Raw genomic sequence first — 21,697 nt, 5'->3', positions numbered from 1 at the left:
CCTTGATAATGGTTTCTCATTGATACATGCACTGAAGGAACCTGTCTACAAAGACCCCTTTATGTGTTTCACTAGGGTGGTGGCTATAGACAGGTTTGACTGTATTAACTCTCTAGCCTGAAACATTTCCAACCAATCAGAAATATGTGTAGGGTAGTGACAGGGCAAATGAACATATGTAAATATTTCAGGAATCACATCCTTAAATGTGAGTCTGCATCCAGATAACTTTATCTAAAATGTATACATTTTCTTCAATTCTTGAAAAGAATACACTCACTTCAGTTTTTGTGATGATGGATTTAATAATGCTTAAGAGTGCCAGGCATCCAATCACATTGAAACAATATTATTTTTGTAAAATAAAGTGCATGTCATCTTGGCATTGCAAATACAAGTATCTCCTTAAGTGCATTTCTCTAAAGTCCTTCATAGTGTATTCTTTATAAATAACATAAACATATTGATGATGTGTATTTTATTTTATTTTTTGCAGTCGCATGGAGGCAACTCCTACTCCACCAATCTCACAAAGGTCCAAGTCGGTTTCCCACCTGGACCCAGAACCCATGGAGCATGAGCAACAGAGACCAGTCAAGTCCACAGTGGACCTGTCTCAAAAGAGAGATGAGCAGCCATACAGAGGCCATGCTCCTAGAGAGGAACCACCCTTCAGGAGGGAGGAAGACCCACGCATGCGCCCTGGAACGCCTGAGAAATCACTAGAGAGTTTTGACCAGGAACCGTACAGGAGGCAGCCAGGATCTAGACCAAGTGATCCTAGGAGGGAGTCTCCAGATCCCCGAGGGCCTATCCCTCAGCAGAGATCTGGTCCCAATCAGATAAAGCCTTCCCCTCAGCCTCGCCAAGTGCAACAGCAGATGCAGCACCTGCAGCAGCGTCACAGAGGACCATCACCCCAGCATCCTGGACAGTTTCCTCAAGGTCCAATGGGTCCTAGAGGTCCTATGCAGAGGATGCCGATGCCTCAGTCACAATATCCTCCAGGTCAACACCCTGGCATGGGGCCTAGAGGACCGCCACCCCAACAGCGCATGCCAGATGGAGCTATGCAACAGCCCCCTCCTAACAGGTATGGTCCTCCACCCGGTGGGTTCAGAGTAGGACCTCAAGGAGAAATACAGAGGCAAGCTCCACCACAAGACTCAAGGGATAATTATGGCATGCCACCACGTCAGAGGAATCACAGCCAAGGTGATATGATTGATGATGTGCCAGAGCCAAGAGCGAGGGTTTACAGTGAAGGAAATGTATTGAGGGGTCCTGAGCATCCAATGGACAAGCGATATGAAAACCAAACAAATGGACCCCAGGCAGCCCCAAGAATGGTGGATCAACAAAGGCAATATGCTCCTAAGGGTCCACAAAGGGCTGACTTACCACTACCGCCTCCACCACCAGATCATTCAGCTTCCCAAGGGCCAGGAAATGATGAACTCCCTCCCCCACCACCTCAGCAAATGGATGACGAGGAGGAATACCGTCGTTGGCAGGAGAGGAGAGCCAATAGGATGGGAGAGGATCCATCAAGACAGTCACCGAATTCCGGTTTTGCTTCTCTACCTCGTCAAGGGCGTATCAACAGATCATCCTCCCTCACCCGTGATACGCTTCCAGTGGGAAGTGAAAGCCAGCCAATTCCTCCCCAGCAGAAGCCACCCCTAGGACCCAAACCTGTTCCTCCACCTATGCCTCCAGAAAGGACCAATGCCTCAGCAGAAGCTGCCCGAGGATCCTTAGACAGGAGAGCTCCTAACCCTTCAAATGAGAGATATGAACCTCCAAGAGCAAATCTTGATCAGTCGACCCGCTCCATTCCAGGCATTAATTCTGCTGGATCAGCATCTCTCTCATCAAAGAGCTCTCCTTGGGATAGAGAGGAGAAAGAACGTCAAGAGAAGCGACTTGAGGAACAGGTTAGGCAGATGAGAGATGATGAAGTTGATTATATGTCTTCTTTGCCTTCTCTTAATCCTGCTCAACAAGAGAGATTGAACAAGATGAAACTTGACCAGCAATTCCAGCAGCGCCTTGAAGAGTCCATGAGGGACAACGAAGATGATGATGATGAAGATGAAGATATATCCAAGAACCCAGAATTTCAGAATCAAATGGCGATGGCAAATCGAAGTGCAGAGATCGCAGCACAAAAGACAAGGGAGCAGCAGCTTGAAAGAGAGAGACAGGAAGAAATAGATAATGACATGAGGAAAAAGCAGGAGATGAGAGTTCAGGAACTTCAAATGCAGAGGCAACAGGAACGTCAGAGAGAAATGGAGTCGCAGAGGCAACAGGAGCTTCGTACACAACAAGAATTTCAAAGAAAGCAAGAGATGCAGCGTCAGCAAGAAGTGCAAAGGCAGCAAGAATTGAGGCAACAAGAAATGAACAGACAGAAGGAAGCTCAAAGACAACAAGAATTACAAAGACAACAGGAAATGCAGAGGCAAGAGGACATGCGAAGACAAGAGGAAATGCGAAGACAAGAGGAAATGCGAAGAAAGGAGGAAATGCGAAGAAAAGAGGAAATGCGAAAACAGGAGGAAATGCGAAGGCAGGATGAAATGCAGAGACAACAAGAAGAGCAAAGGCAGCAAGAGTTGCAGCGACAGGAGGAAGAGAGACAAAGACAGCAAGAGGTTGAAAGGAGGTCACAGCAGCAGGTAGAAATGAGCGCTCAGATGGAGTTGAAGAAACTACAAGAGGAACGAGCAAAGTGGATGAAAGAACAGGAAGAACTAAGGCGTCAAGCAGATGAGGAACGTAGAAAATATGAAGAAATGAAGAGATTACGTGAGCAAGAGGAAGAGATGCAGAGAAGGCATCATCAGCAGCGATTGGAGTTTGAGAAACGGGAAGCTGAATTGGAGCAGGAGAGAAGGCGCTTAGAGCAGATATCGTTTAGTGGCCAACAAGGCCAGATGAATGATATGAATTCCTCCATGACACGACCAGGTCAGACCAACATGGTCCATGCGACTGTAAGTGCAGGTTATGTCCCAGGACCGAACAGACCTTACGTGCAAGCAGCACCACCAGAAAGGCCACCAACGGATGGATACAGTAATGTGGATGCAGCATCTATTAACAAACCAAAACCATTCAGGAAGGGTCCTCCTCCTGTGGCTCCAAAGCGTGTGACCTTCCGACCAGGCCAGCGCTCAAGCACATCTGTAGATCCCCTTAACAACCTAGGATCAGCAGGTGACAGAGGATCCATCAGTTCTCAACAGAGCGTCGGTTCCAATAATTCAGGTGGTGCACCAGCGCCACAGCCCCAACCATCCAGCTTTGGTAATGGCTACACCAATAACTTCCACACAGCTCCTGTGGGCAACTACATGCATAACCATAATCCAACACCTCCTCCACCACCACCACCTGCTACTGATAGCAATGACCTAGGATACAGTACCCCACCACAGAATGGTCCGCCACCTGTCTATCGCACCGGAAACACCCCAGGGGTGATTGGCGCTCAAGAGGTTTACAATGACCCAAGAGACAAGAGATTAGCCAAGCAGCAACTGCAGCCTAAGGCCACCACACCAGACATGAGGAACATGTCCTTCAGGGATAAGATGAAACTCTTCTCTGAATCCACTCCAGACTCAAAACCAAGAACCTCCAAGTGGGAACGGGAGTTCATCGCAATGAACCCTAACCTTCACACCCCATAATAATGCGGAACAGACTGGAATCATTGAACATGACCCAATTCATTCGGCTATGCTGAACTTTCCAAGAGAATGGGCACTGTTGCATGATCATCAATGACATTAAACCTATGCAAAAGCAGCAGTTGTCTAAACCTGAGAGCATGTGTGTCTCATGTGATTATTAAAAAAAATACTCTGCTGTAAATACCCAACCACAGGAGGAGTGCTGAAAAGTGGAAACAAATTTCAAGCCCAACTTTTAGGAATGCTAAATAATTGAACCTGTTATTAAATATTTTAGTGCTACTCCCTTTTTTTGAAGTTTTATTAAAACTAAGACCTTTTGATTGCTAATCATACGTGTGATGTTTATATAGAAAGTAATGCATATTTTATAATCTCTCCTGTTTCCTCCTATAGATACAGGTGTAAATATATAACAATAAGTTTGTCAGGAGTTATGTTGGTCTTTTAAACATTTTCAAAAAGGAAAAATTGAATTTTTAATTTCATAGTTAAATATATCTTTTTAGAAATAACAGAAATTGCATTATACGTATTACAGGCACCTTTTCTACATAGTTAGCATACTTGTAGTTTTAAAAAAAAACCCATTTTTATTTCTTGTTTTCTTTTGTTGCAGCCATTGTACTATCGTAAATTACGTTGCAGAAATTCTTGTGGTTTTGTTTTGTTGTGTATTGTTTTTGCTATTGGCAGACTGCCTGATACCCTTAAATTAATGATTGTTGTGAGTTTATGCCAACGGCATTGCTGATGAAGTCTACACCAAGTTTTTAAAATGGAGGCATCAATTTGGGCCAAGTATTTTCCTTTTGTTTTTAAATAATTCATAATTCATATTTCTTTCATTAGAAACTCTGTCTCATCTAGTCTCATCTAGTTGTTACATGAACATATGTTCCCCCAACATTATTTAATGAACACTGGTATAACAAGCTGATATTGCAGGTCCTATCTCTCTGTAGTCTATTGGTTTTTAGCCCTGACATAACAAGATTGCATTGTCACTGGTAGTTTCTGACGTCTCGGTAATGAAGTTCTACTGTATTTTAGCTGTCAGGCCTCCAGTTCCCACATTTTGTTCCAATAAACATTTGTTGCTGTTCTTATTCATAGGTTTGTACGCCTGTCTCTGCACTTTACACAATGTCTTAAAACAAGCTATGTTATCCAGTAATTGATGTACAATGTAGGAAAATAGGAACCTGTACATGTCTTTTTGTTTTATGCTTACAGATGTTTCTTTTCTCTTTTTCTTCTCCTTTACTTTTCTCTTTTTCTTCTCTTTTTCTTTTCTCTTTTTCTTCTCCTTTTCTTTTCTCTTTTTCTTCTCCTTTCTTTCTTTCTTTCTTTTCCCTTTTCCTTTCCTTTTGTTTCTTCTTTCTTCTTTGTTTTAAAGAATATACATGTACATCGTGCATTGTATGATTTTCAAGGGTGCTGTACAAAGTTTAACTATCTTATCAATTGTTAATATTATTTTGCTTTTGTTGTTGTCCATACATCAACGCTGTAACTGCAATAGTAACACATTTCTTAACATGGCTTATAGGAATCAAAACCTCTCTGCCACTATCTGATTCTATTTATACTGGTACTGTGTATACATTAAATCTCTCTAGAACGGTGGTAAGTTTAATTCTTATTTAACTATTTTCTGTTATTCCTGCAGAAAAAAAATTGAATGAAATAATGTTTCCTCAAATGGGCATTTCAAATATATATACATTTATTGAGGTAAAAGTTGGAAATCGTATATATCAATATCTTTATTTTTCAATGGGTATAAATGTATGTGGTGCTGGTAATCATTGCATTGAGTACATGTATACAGTGCTGTGTTTTAACCATTAGAGTGTGGTACACTTTTTTCTTCTTCATAATCATTTTGGGTGGGAGGATACATTAAGTTCAGTGTGCATTTTTTTTTATTTCAATGGAAATGTTACTAACACCAATGTCTAGAGAAATATTGTGTTTACTATTCATTGTATTTCATTTATCCTCAAGCTGATCATTACCGTTTGTTGATTCAAACTCACATCGTCTAGAGGTATTAATTTGAATGATAAAAAGGGGAACCTTGTAGTTTTTATGTTTACAAAACAGTAGAAAATTAGGTATTCCTACCTTTCCACGAGCCATTGTATTATGTCTCTTGTACATTTTTGGAGGGGAAATGTTTATTTTTATTATGTTTATTACTATTATTTATCTTTTATTATTTGAGTTTAGTTGTGAATATACATGTACTTGTAACATTTATGCTTCCAAACAAGGATTTCTACCTTGAAATATGATAATAATGAATTCTTGTGTAGATTTCAATAATTATGATTAACTATTTTTTTGTTTTTTAACTCTCCTAGGAAATTAAGTTATATCAATTTGTGAAAATTCTTGCTAGTATGGAAGTACAATAAATTTCCATGTAAATACATGTTTGATTTTTGTAATATATGAAGAAAAAAAAACATAGTTCTATTTTCATTTAACACTGATATGTGTCTGTTCAAGCTGATTTAAGCAAAGGGATGAAAGAAAGTGTAAAGTAGTAAGGTTCTTTAAAGTAGTAAATTTCTTCAAACTTTTAATTCTGTTCAGCAGTGTTCTAAAACGCATGTACATACGGTTTGCATTTGTTTTGCGTGTACATATTCAAATATTAGCCATCCAAATAAACTGCTTTTTTGTCTTCTTTTCTTTTTCTTTTGGTACCTTGTGACATTTTGTTCACCTGATGCCTTCAGATGCTCTGCTCACTTCTATCATCTTCTCAAAGTGATGAATATATATATTTAGAATTTATTTATCTACTATTTGTTTCCCTTCTTTTCCTCACTCGCACCCTTATCAAGTCTGCAGTTTAATATACATGTCTGTAAATAATATCCACTTAAATTTACTCATTTATTTTGATGTTGATGCCATTGATCTTGGCTGGTATATGAAAAACAATGCAAGTCTGTTTGACAAGCTACAGTTTTTTAATGTCTTATCTGTTTGGAGCCAAAAGGTCGTTTACACTCGTATCATTTTGAGAAAGAGTCGACGCCCTTCTGACATCTAACAGACAAAATGCCTTGCTTGATCGCTTTATATAAATATTGCACTTTTAATACATGTACGTTGATTGTCATTACCCATCATTCATGAATTTATTTTCAGATTTTTATCATAATCTTGTATAACATCTCCTCTTAGCAGTGATCAAAACATGAAATCTTAACCGTATTCAATTTGATGTATTCCCCTGGTACTAAACGTATTCTCGAAATGAATTGAATGGTCCAGTATTCAGAATTATATGATATATATCTACATTTACTTCAGATTCAAGTTAGATTGTATTCCGGTTATGCCTTTTTATATGAAGTTCTGATTTGTATTTGATAATGTTATGCATCATTGTGGCTAAATAGCACAATTTTTTAGAGGCTATCGAGAATTCAGTAATTACAAATAATTAGCAGTAAAGGCCAAAATGAAATGAAATTGAGGGGGAAATGCATTTTCCTACCATTTTTCCAGATCGTGAGGTAATCAATTCAATAATCACATTGTCAGTTTTACCATAGGTGTTGATTCTGATTCATAGAGTGTTACATAGAGTTGCTTGCCAGCTTAAAAGAATCAGAAATATTTTGATGAGTTTGAATGCTAGCACCACATTTTTAATCGTTTTTAAATCAAATTTGTTGAATGTGGTGCAGCAAAAGTTTTGAAGAATGTTAACAGTTTCTCATTTTTTAAGGAATCTTACATTGTAAATTAGAGTTGCATATTATGTTGTATATAATGGAAGTTAGAAGACATGTTTACATCTGTTGATCTTGTTTTGTTGTACTCCATTTCAGAACATTTCATAATTAAGCAAGTAAATGCCGTTGAGGCGTGAAACCAAAAGTATGCATCCATCGAAATATTATTTTGTTTGGTGTGTGATATTCATGATAATAGGGAATATTATTAGAGAAAAGTATGAACAAGAGTGTTTTGAAGAATGAATAGGCCTGTTTTCATCAGCTCGAGATTGCCAAATAACTCGCTATTTTAGTTATCCCGATCGCAAATTATCCAGCTAATTTGCGTCCTCATCAGCCCGCAGTTGCAATTAGCGGGAAATTTGATCTAGATAATCATCCCAAGATATCTTGGGCTAGTTTGCAAAATATCCCACTGTTTGTCTATGGTGCCTCTTCGCCAACCCGAAGACTCGCACTATGCGCGAACAATGAGCAAAATATCTCGAGCTCGAGTTTCGAGCAGATGAGGTCGCGATTTAAAACTTCGGGCTTATTTCCCAAATCGGAAATAAAGCGGGCTATTTGGCAATCTCGAGCTGATGAAGACATACCTAATGAGTTTTCAGTTGCGGTATAAGTGGTATGTTTCTGAATATTTTATACATAATCGAGTAATTATATTGTTGTTGTTTTTTCCCATTTTTTAAAATTAATAGCTACCCCAAAGAAGAAAAAAAAACACGAGTTGTTCACTACACTACAAACCTGCCAAATGAAATATTATCTCGGCATTATATTGGTAACAAATTGAAAAGAGATGAGGATGGCGACATGAAATGCAATGCAATGCATCATGCATGACATACCATCAACATCTATTCAATGAGCCATGGTATGAACACCTCCATTAGTATATTGTTGACAACCAAATTCAATTATAATATGATTAGGATAAGTAGGTGATCATGAACGGATCAACGAGAGCGCAGGCAAATAATAATGAAATCCTTTTGATGTGTATTAATTATTTAAAAACAATTTAGGATGTTGGAGGCCAATATTTGCCATGTTAGATTAAATTGCTAACATGACAATGATGAGGCTCGATTCATCACAAAGCTAATTCTGATATTTTTTCTCTCTTTTCCTATTTCCATAATTGCAATACTGTATGTCTAAATTAATTCTTCAATGATTTCATGTAAAATAACATTGGCTAGAAACGAAAGTTTACCAACAATTCTGATATTTTTTCTCTCTTTTCCTATTTCCATAATTGCAATACTGTATGTCTAAATTAATTCTTCAATGATTTCATGAAAAATAACATTGGCTAAAAACGAAAGTTTATCAACAATTCTTCCAGCTTAGTATTATTTTTTTGCTAACACATTTATCACAATCTTAACAACGACTTGAATTTTTTTTAAGCATGCGGGTAAATAACAACCAATAGGATCATTTGATATTTGAATTGAAGTACAAAAAAAGTGGCAAACCCTCTACTTCATCTGATCAGTATCTAAACATATTTTTCTAATTATAACCATTATTATTAAATAAACGAGATATCCATGCCAAACGAAGTGAAGATATTTTACTAGCAATATCAATCATTTGATCATGATTGTTTGTGTGATGATGGACAAGAATGGAATTCGTGTTTATGTTTGTAGCATGATGCAGGTGATACAGTGGTTGTATAATAATAATAATAATAATAATAAACACGTTACTTATAAAGCGCTTACCACCGAAGTCTCTAAGCGCTATAACACACACAATAGACTGATATACAATTACATCTTAAACAAAACTAAAAATGAAAATAAACCTACAAATTACAATACATATGGAATACACATCAAAGTGAACAGAGTTAATTAATCATTGAACACAATATAGGTGAAGACGAGTACGTGAATACCGGTAATGAAAATATCGGATAAGAGCAGAATTACGGCGTTTTTATACTCGCCATCAAAATGTGCACCCGATGTCTTTCGAAATTCAATTCAGTTAAAAAGGGGGAACATTAGACAACATTATTAAATTAACATTAAAGTTCAAATTACAAAGCAATATATACGTATTTGTAATAAATGTGGTCTAACAGCAATTATCAATGTAATGATACAGATGAAATTTATCAAAAAAACATCTGAAAAAAACAAACATTGAATACCTATTAGAATTGATTAATCAGACAAATTACTCAATAAAATAAAATGGTAAAACTGGTACCTGTTATTTGAAGTAAAAACCAGTCCATGAAATTAATGCATTTGGATATTATATAAAAGAGGGAAAAGGAAAAGATATAAAGCATAAGTTTTCCATTATGTACATGAGATAAAACTGTTTCTTTACAAATCGAAACGCCAACAACAATAAAAGTGATTGGCTAAAGAAATGCAAAAGATACATGTATTTCTGTAATATTGAATGTGCTGAGCTGGGGGAGTTCCATACCACTGTGTTGGTTCTAGGACACCTACCCATTGGACAACCACCCTCCGAATAACCTCCCCTAGGATAACCACCCGCTAGGACAACTACCCCCGGGACAATTACCCTCTAGGATGATTGCCCCCGAGCTAACTACCCACTAGGACAACTACCCCGGATAACTACTCTCAGACAACTACCCCCTAGGACAACCACCCTCTAGGACAACTACCCCCGATGGATAATTTCCATAATTATGTGGTTATTGTCCGGGGATAGTTTGGTGGTAGTTACCTTAGTTGGTAGATATCAAGGAGGTACATGTCCTATAGGGCGGTTGCCCTAGGGGTACTTGTCTGGGGGTACTTGTCCTAGTCCTAGAGGGTAGTTGTTCTGAGGGTTAGTTGTCATAGGGGGTAGTTGTCCTAGGGGAGTTTATCCGGGGATTGGTTGCCCAGGGGGTAGGTGTCCGGATATATACTGTGTTGGCTCACTAATGATTGACAGATGATGTCATTACGAGAATGAGATCTGGAGCATTTCTTAGGGTGGAGCTTAACAGGTCTGAGAAAAATATAATAACAAATATTTAAAATATATGAAATATATTTAGGTGTTTGAATAAAAAAATATGAGTTGTATGCAGCCCTCCACATTAATAGGAATCAACTGAAATTTGGATTTCACCCGACCTTTAATCATGATGGCAAATCCACATTTAGATTTACGTTCTCATCCTCTCCAAACATGCGATAACTTCTTTCTTTGAAATATCGGAAATTCAAAACCTTAAACAAAGTTGTCAATACTTAGAATATAAAAGAATGCATACTACACCGACAACCTCAAGAAGAAAAGCTTGTTGACTTTAAGCTAGATTTGGAACAACAAGCATACAGACTGGGATAAAAGCATTATTCTTTCTTTTAACCTTGGCACCCAAGCTAGCTGATACTCAAGTATTTGTTTTCGAGTTATTAGACAAAAAAGACAGTTATTATATTACAATAGGCCAATATTGACTTCTTTAAATCATTTTCATTTTGGAGTGTCGTTTCTTTATTTTTACTGCCGGAGACATGAGAATCGCAAGGTAAAACAACATTATCAGATTCGTATCGTTTACACGAGGGACGTGCGTTATCTCCATTACCTTTCGGCATACAATTGCAAAAATACGTGTTAAATGATTTATTTCAAAATGGAAAGTTTGTTATTAAGATTTCATTTTATTTATAAATCTAAAAACAAGCAGGTAGTAGTCATCTTTATTTATCATATGCTGCGTCACAGTGGTGACATTATACAGTGAACACCCCACCCCCACCACCATCCTTGCTAGCTTGCTGAAGGCAGTGGAAAACAAGATACAAACATATAATACTGTACTTAACCCTATCTTAAAATGATACTTATAACGACTTTTCAGAAGAAATAAATAAGTTGGCCTAGAAATGGTGAAAACAGGCTGCAAGCGGTAAATTTGTCAAGCAGTGACTTTCCATTAGTTGATAATGAAAGACGAAACAACCTAATCGACTGCCTGGATTCACTTTTTCAGATGGAGAAATAGACTGGGGAGCATGGAGACAGGGGACGGATTGTCTTCCGCAGTGAGGGGGGGGGGGGGGACCAACAAAAAGGGCACCTTAAAAGGGAAACATTAAAGAGAGATATACAATTTGTAGACATCGGGTTGTACACTTAACCCTACATTTTGTTTACATAGATATTGAAATCTGGGATCATTTCAATATCTATTGCTTTCTTTTCATGGTGAAAATAGGGCTAATGAGAAATAAAAAAGGGGCATTTGACGAATGAAAAGGGGCACCTATCATATTTAGAAGAGGCATTCATCAGAGGTGAAAAGGGGCAGTTATCAGAAGGGGAAAAGGATACTTATTTGAAAGGGTAAAGGGGCACGTGCAAAATATAAGGGGCACTGGTCAGAGTTGGTAAAGGGCGTTTATGAGAATGGGGGAAGGGGCTGTTACTACAAGGGAAAAGGGGAATGTGTAAAAGTAAAACGAACATCACTCAGATTTGATTAGGGGCACTCATCAGAGGTGGTAAGGGGCACTTGTAAGAGTTTGGACGGAAAAGGGGGCACTTTTATGTGAAACGGGGCATTTCGGGGGTACTTGAACATGTGGGGGGGGGGCGCCGCCTGTGCATGGAAAAAGGAAACGTATGAGAAGTTTTTATTCATTTTATGTGGATCATGACATTAAACTTCGGTCTACTGCCGTGCCATCCCTGCCCTTTGTAGATGATGAAACTGACACTCGCACAACTCCTTTTTAATTAAACACTCCAGAGCAATAATATGGTACATTATGATTGTTTAAAGAGAATTTGAAAATTAAATCGTTTCCTCAAATACACCTTACAACAGTTTCGGCAAAAACGTGTATCGAAATGTCATTAACGACATATTCCAAGACAAATACCAGTTAAACGGTTGAACTTGGACTGTTTAAACAAACGGTGCGTGACAGTCGTACAGGCAGATAAAAAGGAATACTTTGCAGATGAAATGTATCTCTAAAATGCAACCGAACTTTCTCCATTGTTCTTGTCACGTGCAAAACTGTCATTAGAGAAAGTAAGAACAGATGGAGAAGATGAAATTCTCCACATCAAGGAACCGATTCGGCAAAAAGTATAAATACTGGATATTTTATCATGATTGAAATATTGGTCATCCTGCTCTTAGAGTACCGAAGATTACAGGAGCGGAAGCTGGAAAGAGCTGTTCAAAATTCCACAGATACTATTTACAAGCTGCAACTTTCATAGTGTAGATCTTTATACATTTTAAGTCACTTAGTTACTTCGGATACATTTTTCCGAGATGAAGCTCCTTCTTCTTTTTGTGTGCCTGGTTGCAGCATTATCTACCAGGTAAGTCTTTAATCTCAATCATATTCAGTTATTGCTGTCGTTGGTAATGAATATAGTTTTATTATAATAATTATCTTTAATTTGGAGGTTGTGTTTGCTGATCTTCCTTTTCTAAGCCTTCCTTTCATCTTCCTGCATGTGAGTAGTGATATGTTATATTTGATTCCTTAATCGGATTTCACCGTCCCTCAAATGTGGTTTGAAAGAGAGAGAATATATTTTTGTTATAAAAATATTAATCTTGCAGTTAGAAATTCAAGGACTTCGATCATTTAGGGATCCATTTCATTCGCATCATATTCTTGTATTAATTTGTTTTTTACAGTTGTTTACTTGGAAGAGAAATAATAAACCCACCAACATTCTTTTTGGTAACGTTGTGCTTGTATATGGATTTAATTAAGAAATCATTATCCCCCCCCCCCCACCCCTCCGTTTTTTTTTAATAAAAGATACTTCTAGTTGAAAAATGCCTGAATATGATGATGATAATTTATTTTAAAAAGTGTGGGCTCTCGAAACTGTTCAGAAATATGTTTCTTTTGAAAATGTACTTATGCTTCGACCTGTTCCTTATACAGACACTAATTCATCAAAATTTGATGCAGTTTCACATAAATTCTTTCCATATTTCACCACCCTCCTTCCCTTCCATTCCGTCTGCAGTCATGCCGGTTCCAAGTCTAGTTCTGATTCTGGTTCTGGTTCCTGTAGCTGTGAAGATGAAATAGAGGATCAAATAACCAATGTCTACATCATCACTGCAAAGGTAAACCAATCAAGTGTTGTGATGAGAATAAAAACATCGAAATAATAAAGCTTTGCGTTCATGCTGTTCTATCGACGGAGTCTCCACCTAATACAGAGGTGTGCCGATCGTACGTTATAGGTGTAGGGTACTTGTCTGCTCCCCTCGATCATATTAAATAAACAGTGAGATTCAAGAAAGGGGACTCATATTAAACTTCGAGAATCGTTATAATCAGTATATGATATATTTAGTATAAAGTAATCACCTTTCAATTTATTAGGTTTCTTTATCAAATGAATGCACTAGTTGCTGTATTCAATAATACTAAACATACGCATCTGTTTTAGTGAACCATGTTCTAATGATTACAGTAATGTCCACCGAAAGGCTAACCACAGTGAACTTCTTATTAAGTGTTGTTAAATCATTAAAACGACTCGCTTCTTCTTTATTTTGATATGACTGTACTCCATGCAGAGCATCGAAACAATATGCTGTGATTTCACGTGAATATTCATTTGAGTTTTTGCATGAGTTTTTATGCAAGGCACTGGCAGTTGTATCAAACGATCCTAACTTTATTTTATTTATATATGTGATGTTTTATTTTCACGGGGTATCATTGTCAGTAATGCACAGCTGGTTTCCACGTAGGCCATTTCGGTTTAGATTAAGTACATAATTATAATATAATCAAAAATAAAGCTAATACCAAAATCACACCAATGAGACCAATATCAACCCGACTACAGACGAAACAAAAAATCATATTGCTACAGTACTCCAAATGGCCAGAAACCGGTTCGTTTGTAGTTTATGTGAATGCGGTTTTTGCGGTGTGACTGTGATAAAAGAATGTTTTAATTTTCTTGTGTTTTGCCTTTTGATTCCAGGACGAGAAGGACTTGAAAAAACTTATCAAAAAGATTGGGAAGAAGAAGGACTGTGAAGATGCTACGATTAAGTCCGAAATAAGCAGTCTGATGTTCGCTGCCACAGTTCGGATGAGCCCTGATTGTGCCGAGGAGGTAAAGGGGAAGAGTAAAAAAAATGATAGAATGAGTGTTGGATTGTTATATACTTGGATTGTTTTTGTTTTAAGTCAGTGATCAATTGATTGAGTGAGTGATTCATTGATAGATTGATTGATTGATGAAATAATTGCATCTTTGGTTCAATGAGTTTACTGTCTGGTTATTGGTTGAATCGTATAGTTAACCATATGCGTACGGGGAAGGGGGGGGGCTCGTCAAGCCTTATAAGACTGATACAATGAAACCTGTCTATAAAGACCATCAAAGGTAAACGAAAAAGTGGTCTTTGTAGTCAGGTGGTCTTTGAAGACAGGTGATCACTAAAGCAAGTTTGACTGTTACTATTATGATCAATAATTTAGTCCATGAAGTACTGCCCCACCGGCCAAGGTTCGTCTCAAGAGACTTACGTCTTTTGCCCGAATACTAACTATTATATTGGTAATTCATCAAATACATCAATAACATAACATAACAAATAAAAAAGATATCATCTCTCTTCTCATATATTGGCAATACAAACAAAAATGGGGGAGGGGTGCAGCCCCATCAGCTCGCCCCAATTCGTGCATTCATGTTGTTTTCTGATGTAAATGTTGCTAATGAATGATGTATTTTAGTTTAATTTTGACATATTAAGCTCTCTATAACGAAATTAATAACATTTGGCAATAAAAGAGAGTCTCTCGGTGTGTGACCATTCATAGGGTTGCTAATAAGCATTAATATTGTCAATTTAGTCCTATAACTGCAATTTTTTTATAAACGGTAATGACTACAACATCTCATGGAATTTTAAAATAACCTAATCATAATCTGCCATGCGTAATTGACAGAAAATTATCAAACACCACACATGAAAAGTGATAAATGATTCAATTGGGCCATCAAACACCTTGACCGACAAAAAAAAATTCTTTCATGCTTATCTTGATTTTTACTTTTGATTCGAGGTGAATGACTGGGGCTATGTCATCGAGCCGAACGCTGTCCAGTTCACCGACGAGTTTGACGAGCCCTGGAATCGTGATCGAATTGACCAAGTAGATCTTCCCCTCGACATGCAACATTTTGAAACCAGTAAGGACAGTGGCGTATCCGGGGGGGGGGGGGGGTGGAAGGGGGAAGGGGGAAGGGGGCATTTGGGACATTTGAAGTTTGGTCTGTGGGTCTATATTGCAGGATATGTCTTCCTTCTTCTTGCCCCTTCCCACATCCCCACAACCTCTCCCCGAAATGATAATTATAATAATCAATAAATGAAAAGGGGAGAAAGAAGAAGCATAATGGGCTAACGGTCTACCCCCCCCCCCCCCTACTTGTCGGAGGGCTTATACACATTTTGCAACGAAAACGGCACATTAAGAGCCTGGTGATTTATTTTTTTTTTTTTTTTTTGGCTTGTCACCAAATTTTCTGACTTGTTCCCCGTTCTCCTCCTTTTTTCAGATAACGTGTTTGTATAATTAAAACTATTTTAAAAATATGATACACCCCGTATTATAAAGCAATGTCATATACAACTTAAGTGAAACTGTGAAATTTCTCCTTCTTTACAGATATCACACACTACAAATCTAATAATGAGGAATCATATATACTATTTATGGGATGTATAGGCTCTAAAACTAAATCTAAGAAATAAAGCCTACATTGCTAAATATATTACTCATTGTGGATATAGTATCGAAAATAATATCGCTAGTTACATTCGTTTGTCTCGCAATGTATGGTCAACAAGGGATCTAAAAGATCACGACGTTTCGTGTGCCGCTGCTACACTTCGTCAGGTGATATTGCATGTAAGCAAGCGTCTTTTATATTCATTACAGTCTAGCATCTTCCTCTCCATCTCCCTCTGTCTGTCTCTCTCCCTCTAAATATAGGTGGTGGAGAAGGAACTACCATTTTCATAATGGACACCGGCGTTCGCGTTGACCACACAGAATTCAATGGACGAGCTGAATATTACAGAGATATGCTTGCTTCTGACCCGACTGTGCGTATATGGAGAAATTCATTTCTCAATGTGTAACCTATTTTTTAATCACGTTTTATGATTGCTTCTTTTATATTAATATTTCTATTTTTCTTTTGATAATCAACAAATATGTTACTTTCCAGATTATTTGTAGGAAAAAATAAAACCGTAAAGGTGTCATTTCACCAATGGTGAATACAAAAAAGGGGTGGGCGTTTCTTACCTCAATTATTTTCTTTCCAGTTTATATGAGCATGCAAGAGAGTAAGACGTATTTTTTACACTTGATCATAGTGTCCACATTCCCTTTGAGTTTGTGCATTGTCATCCTGTTTTGTAATTTGGTTTCTAAAATATACTGTGTAAGATATAAACATTAAAAAGAGACCATCTAGCTGCCCGAATACTGAATATGAATAACAATTGTTCGAATATCGCATGTTTGGTTTGTTTCCAATTCCTGTGGTTTGCTGTTTCATGTTATAATTGTCGTTATTCCATCTCTGACCTATATACGTCTATTGTTACAAATTTTAGAAAAGCATTCCGCTTGCTTTGAATCATTAAATCATGCCTCCACGAGGGCATTAAGTTATTATTTTATTGATTTATTCAATTACTAATTTCATTTATTTCAACAATATTTTATCATGGTGCCCTTTCAACAAAGAAAGTATTTTGCTGGTATGTCAACATGATTGAGGGGCCATGCATGTATATAAAACGAGATGAAATATGAAAGCACTTTATTTTAGTGCTCTGGTTATTCGCTCGAAACTGCACTTTGTGATTATTATTTAATTGTCTAACCTTTGTCGTTGTTTTTTGTTTTTTATTATATGTATGTGTGTTATTTTTTTTTAAATAGTTTTTTGTCTTGTTTTGTTTTCCATCCCTTTATCTTTACGCCGAAAATAGAACCCTGAGACGGGCGACCCGAACGGCCACGGCACACGTTGCGCTGGCGCTGCCATCGGCGCAACCATCGGCGTTGCTACCAAAGCAAATGTGAAAAGCATCCGAGTTGCCGGACCGACCGGATCAGGATCGATTGAGCAGTCTCTCTTAGGTAAGGACATGAAAGGGGAGCTCAAGTTGTAAATCTGATATAGAAAGATAGTCACGTGTTTCCCTACATTTTAAACCAGACTAGAGAAGTTAGTCCGAGGTTTAAGGTGTTCATTCTTAAACGCGAATCTATATCGAGGGACAGGTTTAACGAATACGGACCAACTAATATCAATTATTCAATGAACCATTGTTTTCCTTATACTTAAGTTTGACCATTATTTTGTATCATTAAAACTTTAAAATAAAAACACCATTATTAACGATTTTTGGAATATCAACATATATATTTACAAAGCAAGTTAGATATAAAGCAATATAGACCCAATAATATCATTATCAATTATCATTAAATATTACTATCTCAAATGTGGTGACATTTTTTTTTATCCCTCCAACCTTGCCATTTCTTCAAATACGCTGTTGTTTATCCTGCGACCCTTTAGGTTTCGAGGAGGTCGAGAAGTGGACGATTGCCAACCCGGGTGCCAAGTGCGTGGTATCATATTCCCTGTCGTCGCACGGTATCTCTACGAGTCTCGACACCGCCGTCGCGAAACTCTCCCAGAAGTGCGTCGTGGTCATCAGCGCTGGCAACTACGGGCAGGACCCCGAGACTGCTGATGCCTGTAAATACTCGCCCGGGAGAGCTCCAGAGGTGAATAAACATTATTGTGTGCCTGTGTCATGGGCAAGAATCTCCAACCGCGTCAATTCTCCAGACAAAAACATGCAGAAATGCAAATCGCACAATATTATTCTTGCTACCGCATATTGCAATATACATTCCAACAATACATTATGCCGCCGATTCCTCGGCGATTTTGCAAACAAGCTAACCCCCGGTGATTCAAAAACAAGTATTCGAATTCTGCTATTATACTACGAAATGCTTATAATTCATTATTGCAATTCTTAATCTTGCTCGACAATTTTTGTTTTAAGTACTCAAGCAGTTAGCACATTTGTTAATTAAAAATAATATAGGGCCTACCTCAGGCTGCAATTGCAAATGCCAGCGCTTGGAGCCTTGGAGGAATTTTGTCAGAAAAACTTGGCACGCTGCAACGCAAATGGTTTCTTTTCCCAAGCCATGATTGTGCGCTATTGTCAGTAATTTTTAAAAAATTCCGTAATATACAGCAGGATCACATATTTTAAGATACCGGATACCTACATTTGTAATAAATTTACACCATTAGAGATCCAGGGAGAGCTATATTTTCTCATTCTTAGTCCTATTGACAGTGAAGTCCAATACTGTGTGGCCCGTTTTCTATAACATTGTTGGGGACCTAGGTCAAAGTTGAAATTAGAGGTAGCCCTGTTCAGAGCATAATTATATCATACCCAGTATTTGAACATAATGATGAGGATGATGTTCCTGATGATGTTGTTTGTTCTTGATAATGATAACAACAATGCTAAGAACAATCATAATAATGAAGATGATGATGATAATAATGATAATGATAATGATTATAATAATACAAAGAAGAAGAAAACGAAGAAGGAGAAGATAGTGATCAACAAGTAAGAATGGTAAAAATACGGATCATTATCATATCCTAACAGGCGATCACCGTTGGAGCTGCTCGTCTTCGACAGGGCGCCACAGTCGACGACAAAGCAGGCTTCTCCTGTTCTGGGTCGTGTCTCACTCTGTACGCTCCTGGCCACAAGGTCACGGTAGCTTCGAGTGTGAGCGTTGATGGCGTCGTCACCAGCAGTGGCACATCCTTTTCTGCTCCAGCTGTGGCAGGTTTGTTCCCAAGGGCATTTCTTGTTGTTTCGTTTGTTCGTTGGCGTCTAGCATTATCACTATGACATTATCAATAACAAATGGTCATCATCATCATCATAATCATCAACGTCAACAAGATAACCCTTTTGATCCTCATCATCACCCCCACGACCATAGCCTCATGATCACTATCATTACTACCACATAGTCACCATCATCTTCATTTTCTTCATGATCCTCCTTTCCCTGCTCCTCCTACTTCTTCTGTTTCTTCTCCTATACCTCCTGTTCATTTTCCCTCTGCACATCCCTCTCCTGACCATCCTCATTATCATAACCTTCGTCAGAATCACAACCTTCCTCTCCTCTTCCACTCCATCATCAACCTCCTCATCATTATCATCATCTTCGCCATCCTCCTCATTATCGTAGCAAAACTTGGAGACGTACATGTTGTTGTTGTTGTTGGTAATAGTTTAATGGCGTTCATTCAGTATTGGAGACGTTCATGTATATGCAATAGTTATTGGTTTTGATATGTATTTTGGTTATAGCGCATCATACAATAAAACATTGCCAAATGCACTTTACATGATAAATTAATAGTAAACAGCAAAACAAGCAATATAATGTTAATATTATTTCCATCGCAACCCACAGGTGCAGCAGCTGTGTTGCTAAGCAACGGTTATGATATCTACGAAGTCAAGGATGTGATCCGTAACACGGCTATCAAGAACAAACTGAGCGGTTTGCCGGCCGGTGATGAGACCAACCTCCTGCTGAATGTTCAGAACTCAGCTTTTCATCAACCCAAACCCTAGGATGCTTCATCTCTAGTTATACCAATGACAACATTTATCGCGCGCGTATAGATTTAGACTGGAACATTATGTTCAAATTTTCGAATTGAATTCCATTTAGAGAAACTGTAATCATGAGCAATGGTAATTCTCAGTGAATTAAACATGATTTGCTCTGAGTATTTATTATTATGAACAATGAGAGATCCAAGATTACAATAGCTGAGTTTGGATCAATTAATTAAGATTTAATTCTATCTGCATGTTTTTGTTTCTATCTATAATTATAAACTCATGCAGATTTCTATATGTTCCATCTTCCCAATCACCTAATTACTGCCATTTAATTTTTTCGATGAATTAGCTACTTCATTATCTACAATTCGTGTGTAGTATATTGTCAAGATCACAAATAGGTTTTACTTATACAGCACCATGTCCTCAAATTATCTAAAACTTACAGATTAAGGAAAAATATTTTTCACCCCAACCCCGAGAGGGGGGGGGGGATTTCTTAAACTGATTAAGGCGTCCACAATTTAGATAGAACCCGGAAATAATCATTGATTAATGAAAACATGATATTAACACCATTTCATGTATCCGCTGGCCCTTGAATGCAGATATATTTATTGTAAAATTTTAGAGCGATTATATTAAGTTATGGCTACTTCCCCATGCTACATGAAATATTGACGTTTTACTACAAGGGAAAAGTGTTTATGATGAAGGACAAACTATCTTTCTGAAAAATATATGCCCTCTTCCTCTCTACAAGCTATCCATCACCTATTTTTTTAGGAAGCTGCATCACTGTTACTAGTCAGCACAAACAATTGCCCCTGATCCCCCTTCCTCCCTCAGTACTGTTTTGGAGAAGTATTCGAAATCTGTTCAAGGCATAAAACTGTCCTTTGGGCAATGATTTTATTAATTACTTGGATTATTATTATTCTCAAGAAGATATTTCCAATGTTATGAGAATACTTCCTTCCGCCTTATCTAGATGAATGACGCAAACTCTTAATAGGCCAATCAATTTATCTTACAACAGTATTCATTTCTGAAGTACCTTGTATTTCCTGACATTTAGTTCAGAAAAAACACCAAGGCTTGTCTCTCTGACCTTTCCTCATTATTTCCCAACTCTATACGATAATGATAACGTCTATTAACTATATGAATCGGTGTCTAACAATGTAATTGATATTGGTTCCAGTACATTCTAGACAAATTATGAATTATTTATGCATGTAGACTACTACAAATAAAATGAATAGTAATAAAGCTACTCTGCATCATATCTCAATGACCAATCTGGCTCTTTTGTGTCCCCATCCGGTCATAATTATGTGAGCTGATTTATGTGTTCAAGAGGTACCAGAGATGTATTTTGTTAATTCTTGAAACAAAAGTGAGTTCAGCCAATTTTAGTAGGTCCATGGTTCAGGTACGGCTGTCGTAAATTGAATCCTGCTACACTCACACATACTCACATAAACCCACATGTT

General features: G+C 37.6%; 2 protein-coding genes across 5 annotated transcripts in view; both read left to right on the top strand.

Annotated features, from left to right (window-relative positions):
• The window catches only part of LOC589923 (afadin), a 53,773-nt gene extending 46,163 nt beyond the window's left edge, over positions 1-7,610 (top strand). For all 4 annotated transcript variants that reach the window (XM_011672737.2, XM_011672739.2, XM_011672738.2 and 1 more), the window contains one exon: positions 497-7,610. In XM_011672737.2, the coding sequence (XP_011671039.2) occupies positions 497-3,701 (3,205 nt within the window). In that variant the 3' untranslated portion in view covers positions 3,702-7,610. The remainder of the gene's footprint in view (positions 1-496) is intronic.
• A 5,008-nt stretch (positions 7,611-12,618) lies between these two features.
• Positions 12,619-21,450, top strand: LOC593583 (aqualysin-1). Its single transcript, XM_793053.5, has 9 exons — positions 12,619-12,805; positions 13,472-13,574; positions 14,450-14,584; positions 15,544-15,670; positions 16,477-16,589; positions 17,490-17,640; positions 18,086-18,297; positions 19,215-19,401; positions 20,044-21,450. The coding sequence occupies exons 1-9, from the start codon at positions 12,756-12,758 to the stop codon at positions 20,205-20,207; spliced, it is 1,242 nt and encodes a 413-aa protein (XP_798146.3). The 5' UTR covers positions 12,619-12,755; the 3' UTR covers positions 20,208-21,450.
• The last annotated feature ends 247 nt before the right edge of the window (positions 21,451-21,697 follow it).

The sequence above is a fragment of the Strongylocentrotus purpuratus genome, unplaced genomic scaffold (assembly GCF_000002235.5).
Source record: "Strongylocentrotus purpuratus isolate Spur 01 unplaced genomic scaffold, Spur_5.0 spur5_scaffold_21, whole genome shotgun sequence".
NCBI classification, from domain to species: Eukaryota; Metazoa; Echinodermata; class Echinoidea; order Camarodonta; family Strongylocentrotidae; genus Strongylocentrotus; species Strongylocentrotus purpuratus.
Note: the sequence above shows the minus strand (reverse complement) of the source record. Positions and strands in the feature narration are given on the sequence as shown.

Bases quoted from the DNA above. Each gene is read 5' to 3' on its own strand.
- LOC593583 (XM_793053.5), top strand. From the start codon at position 12,756: ATGAAGCTCCTTCTTCTTTTTGTGTGCCTGGTTGCAGCATTATCTACC. The intron at 12,806-13,471 runs GTAAGTCTTTAA...TTCCGTCTGCAG, and splicing joins GTTGCAGCATTATCTACCAG to TCATGCCGGTTCCAAGTCTA. The intron at 18,298-19,214 runs GTGAATAAACAT...ATATCCTAACAG, and splicing joins CGCCCGGGAGAGCTCCAGAG to GCGATCACCGTTGGAGCTGC.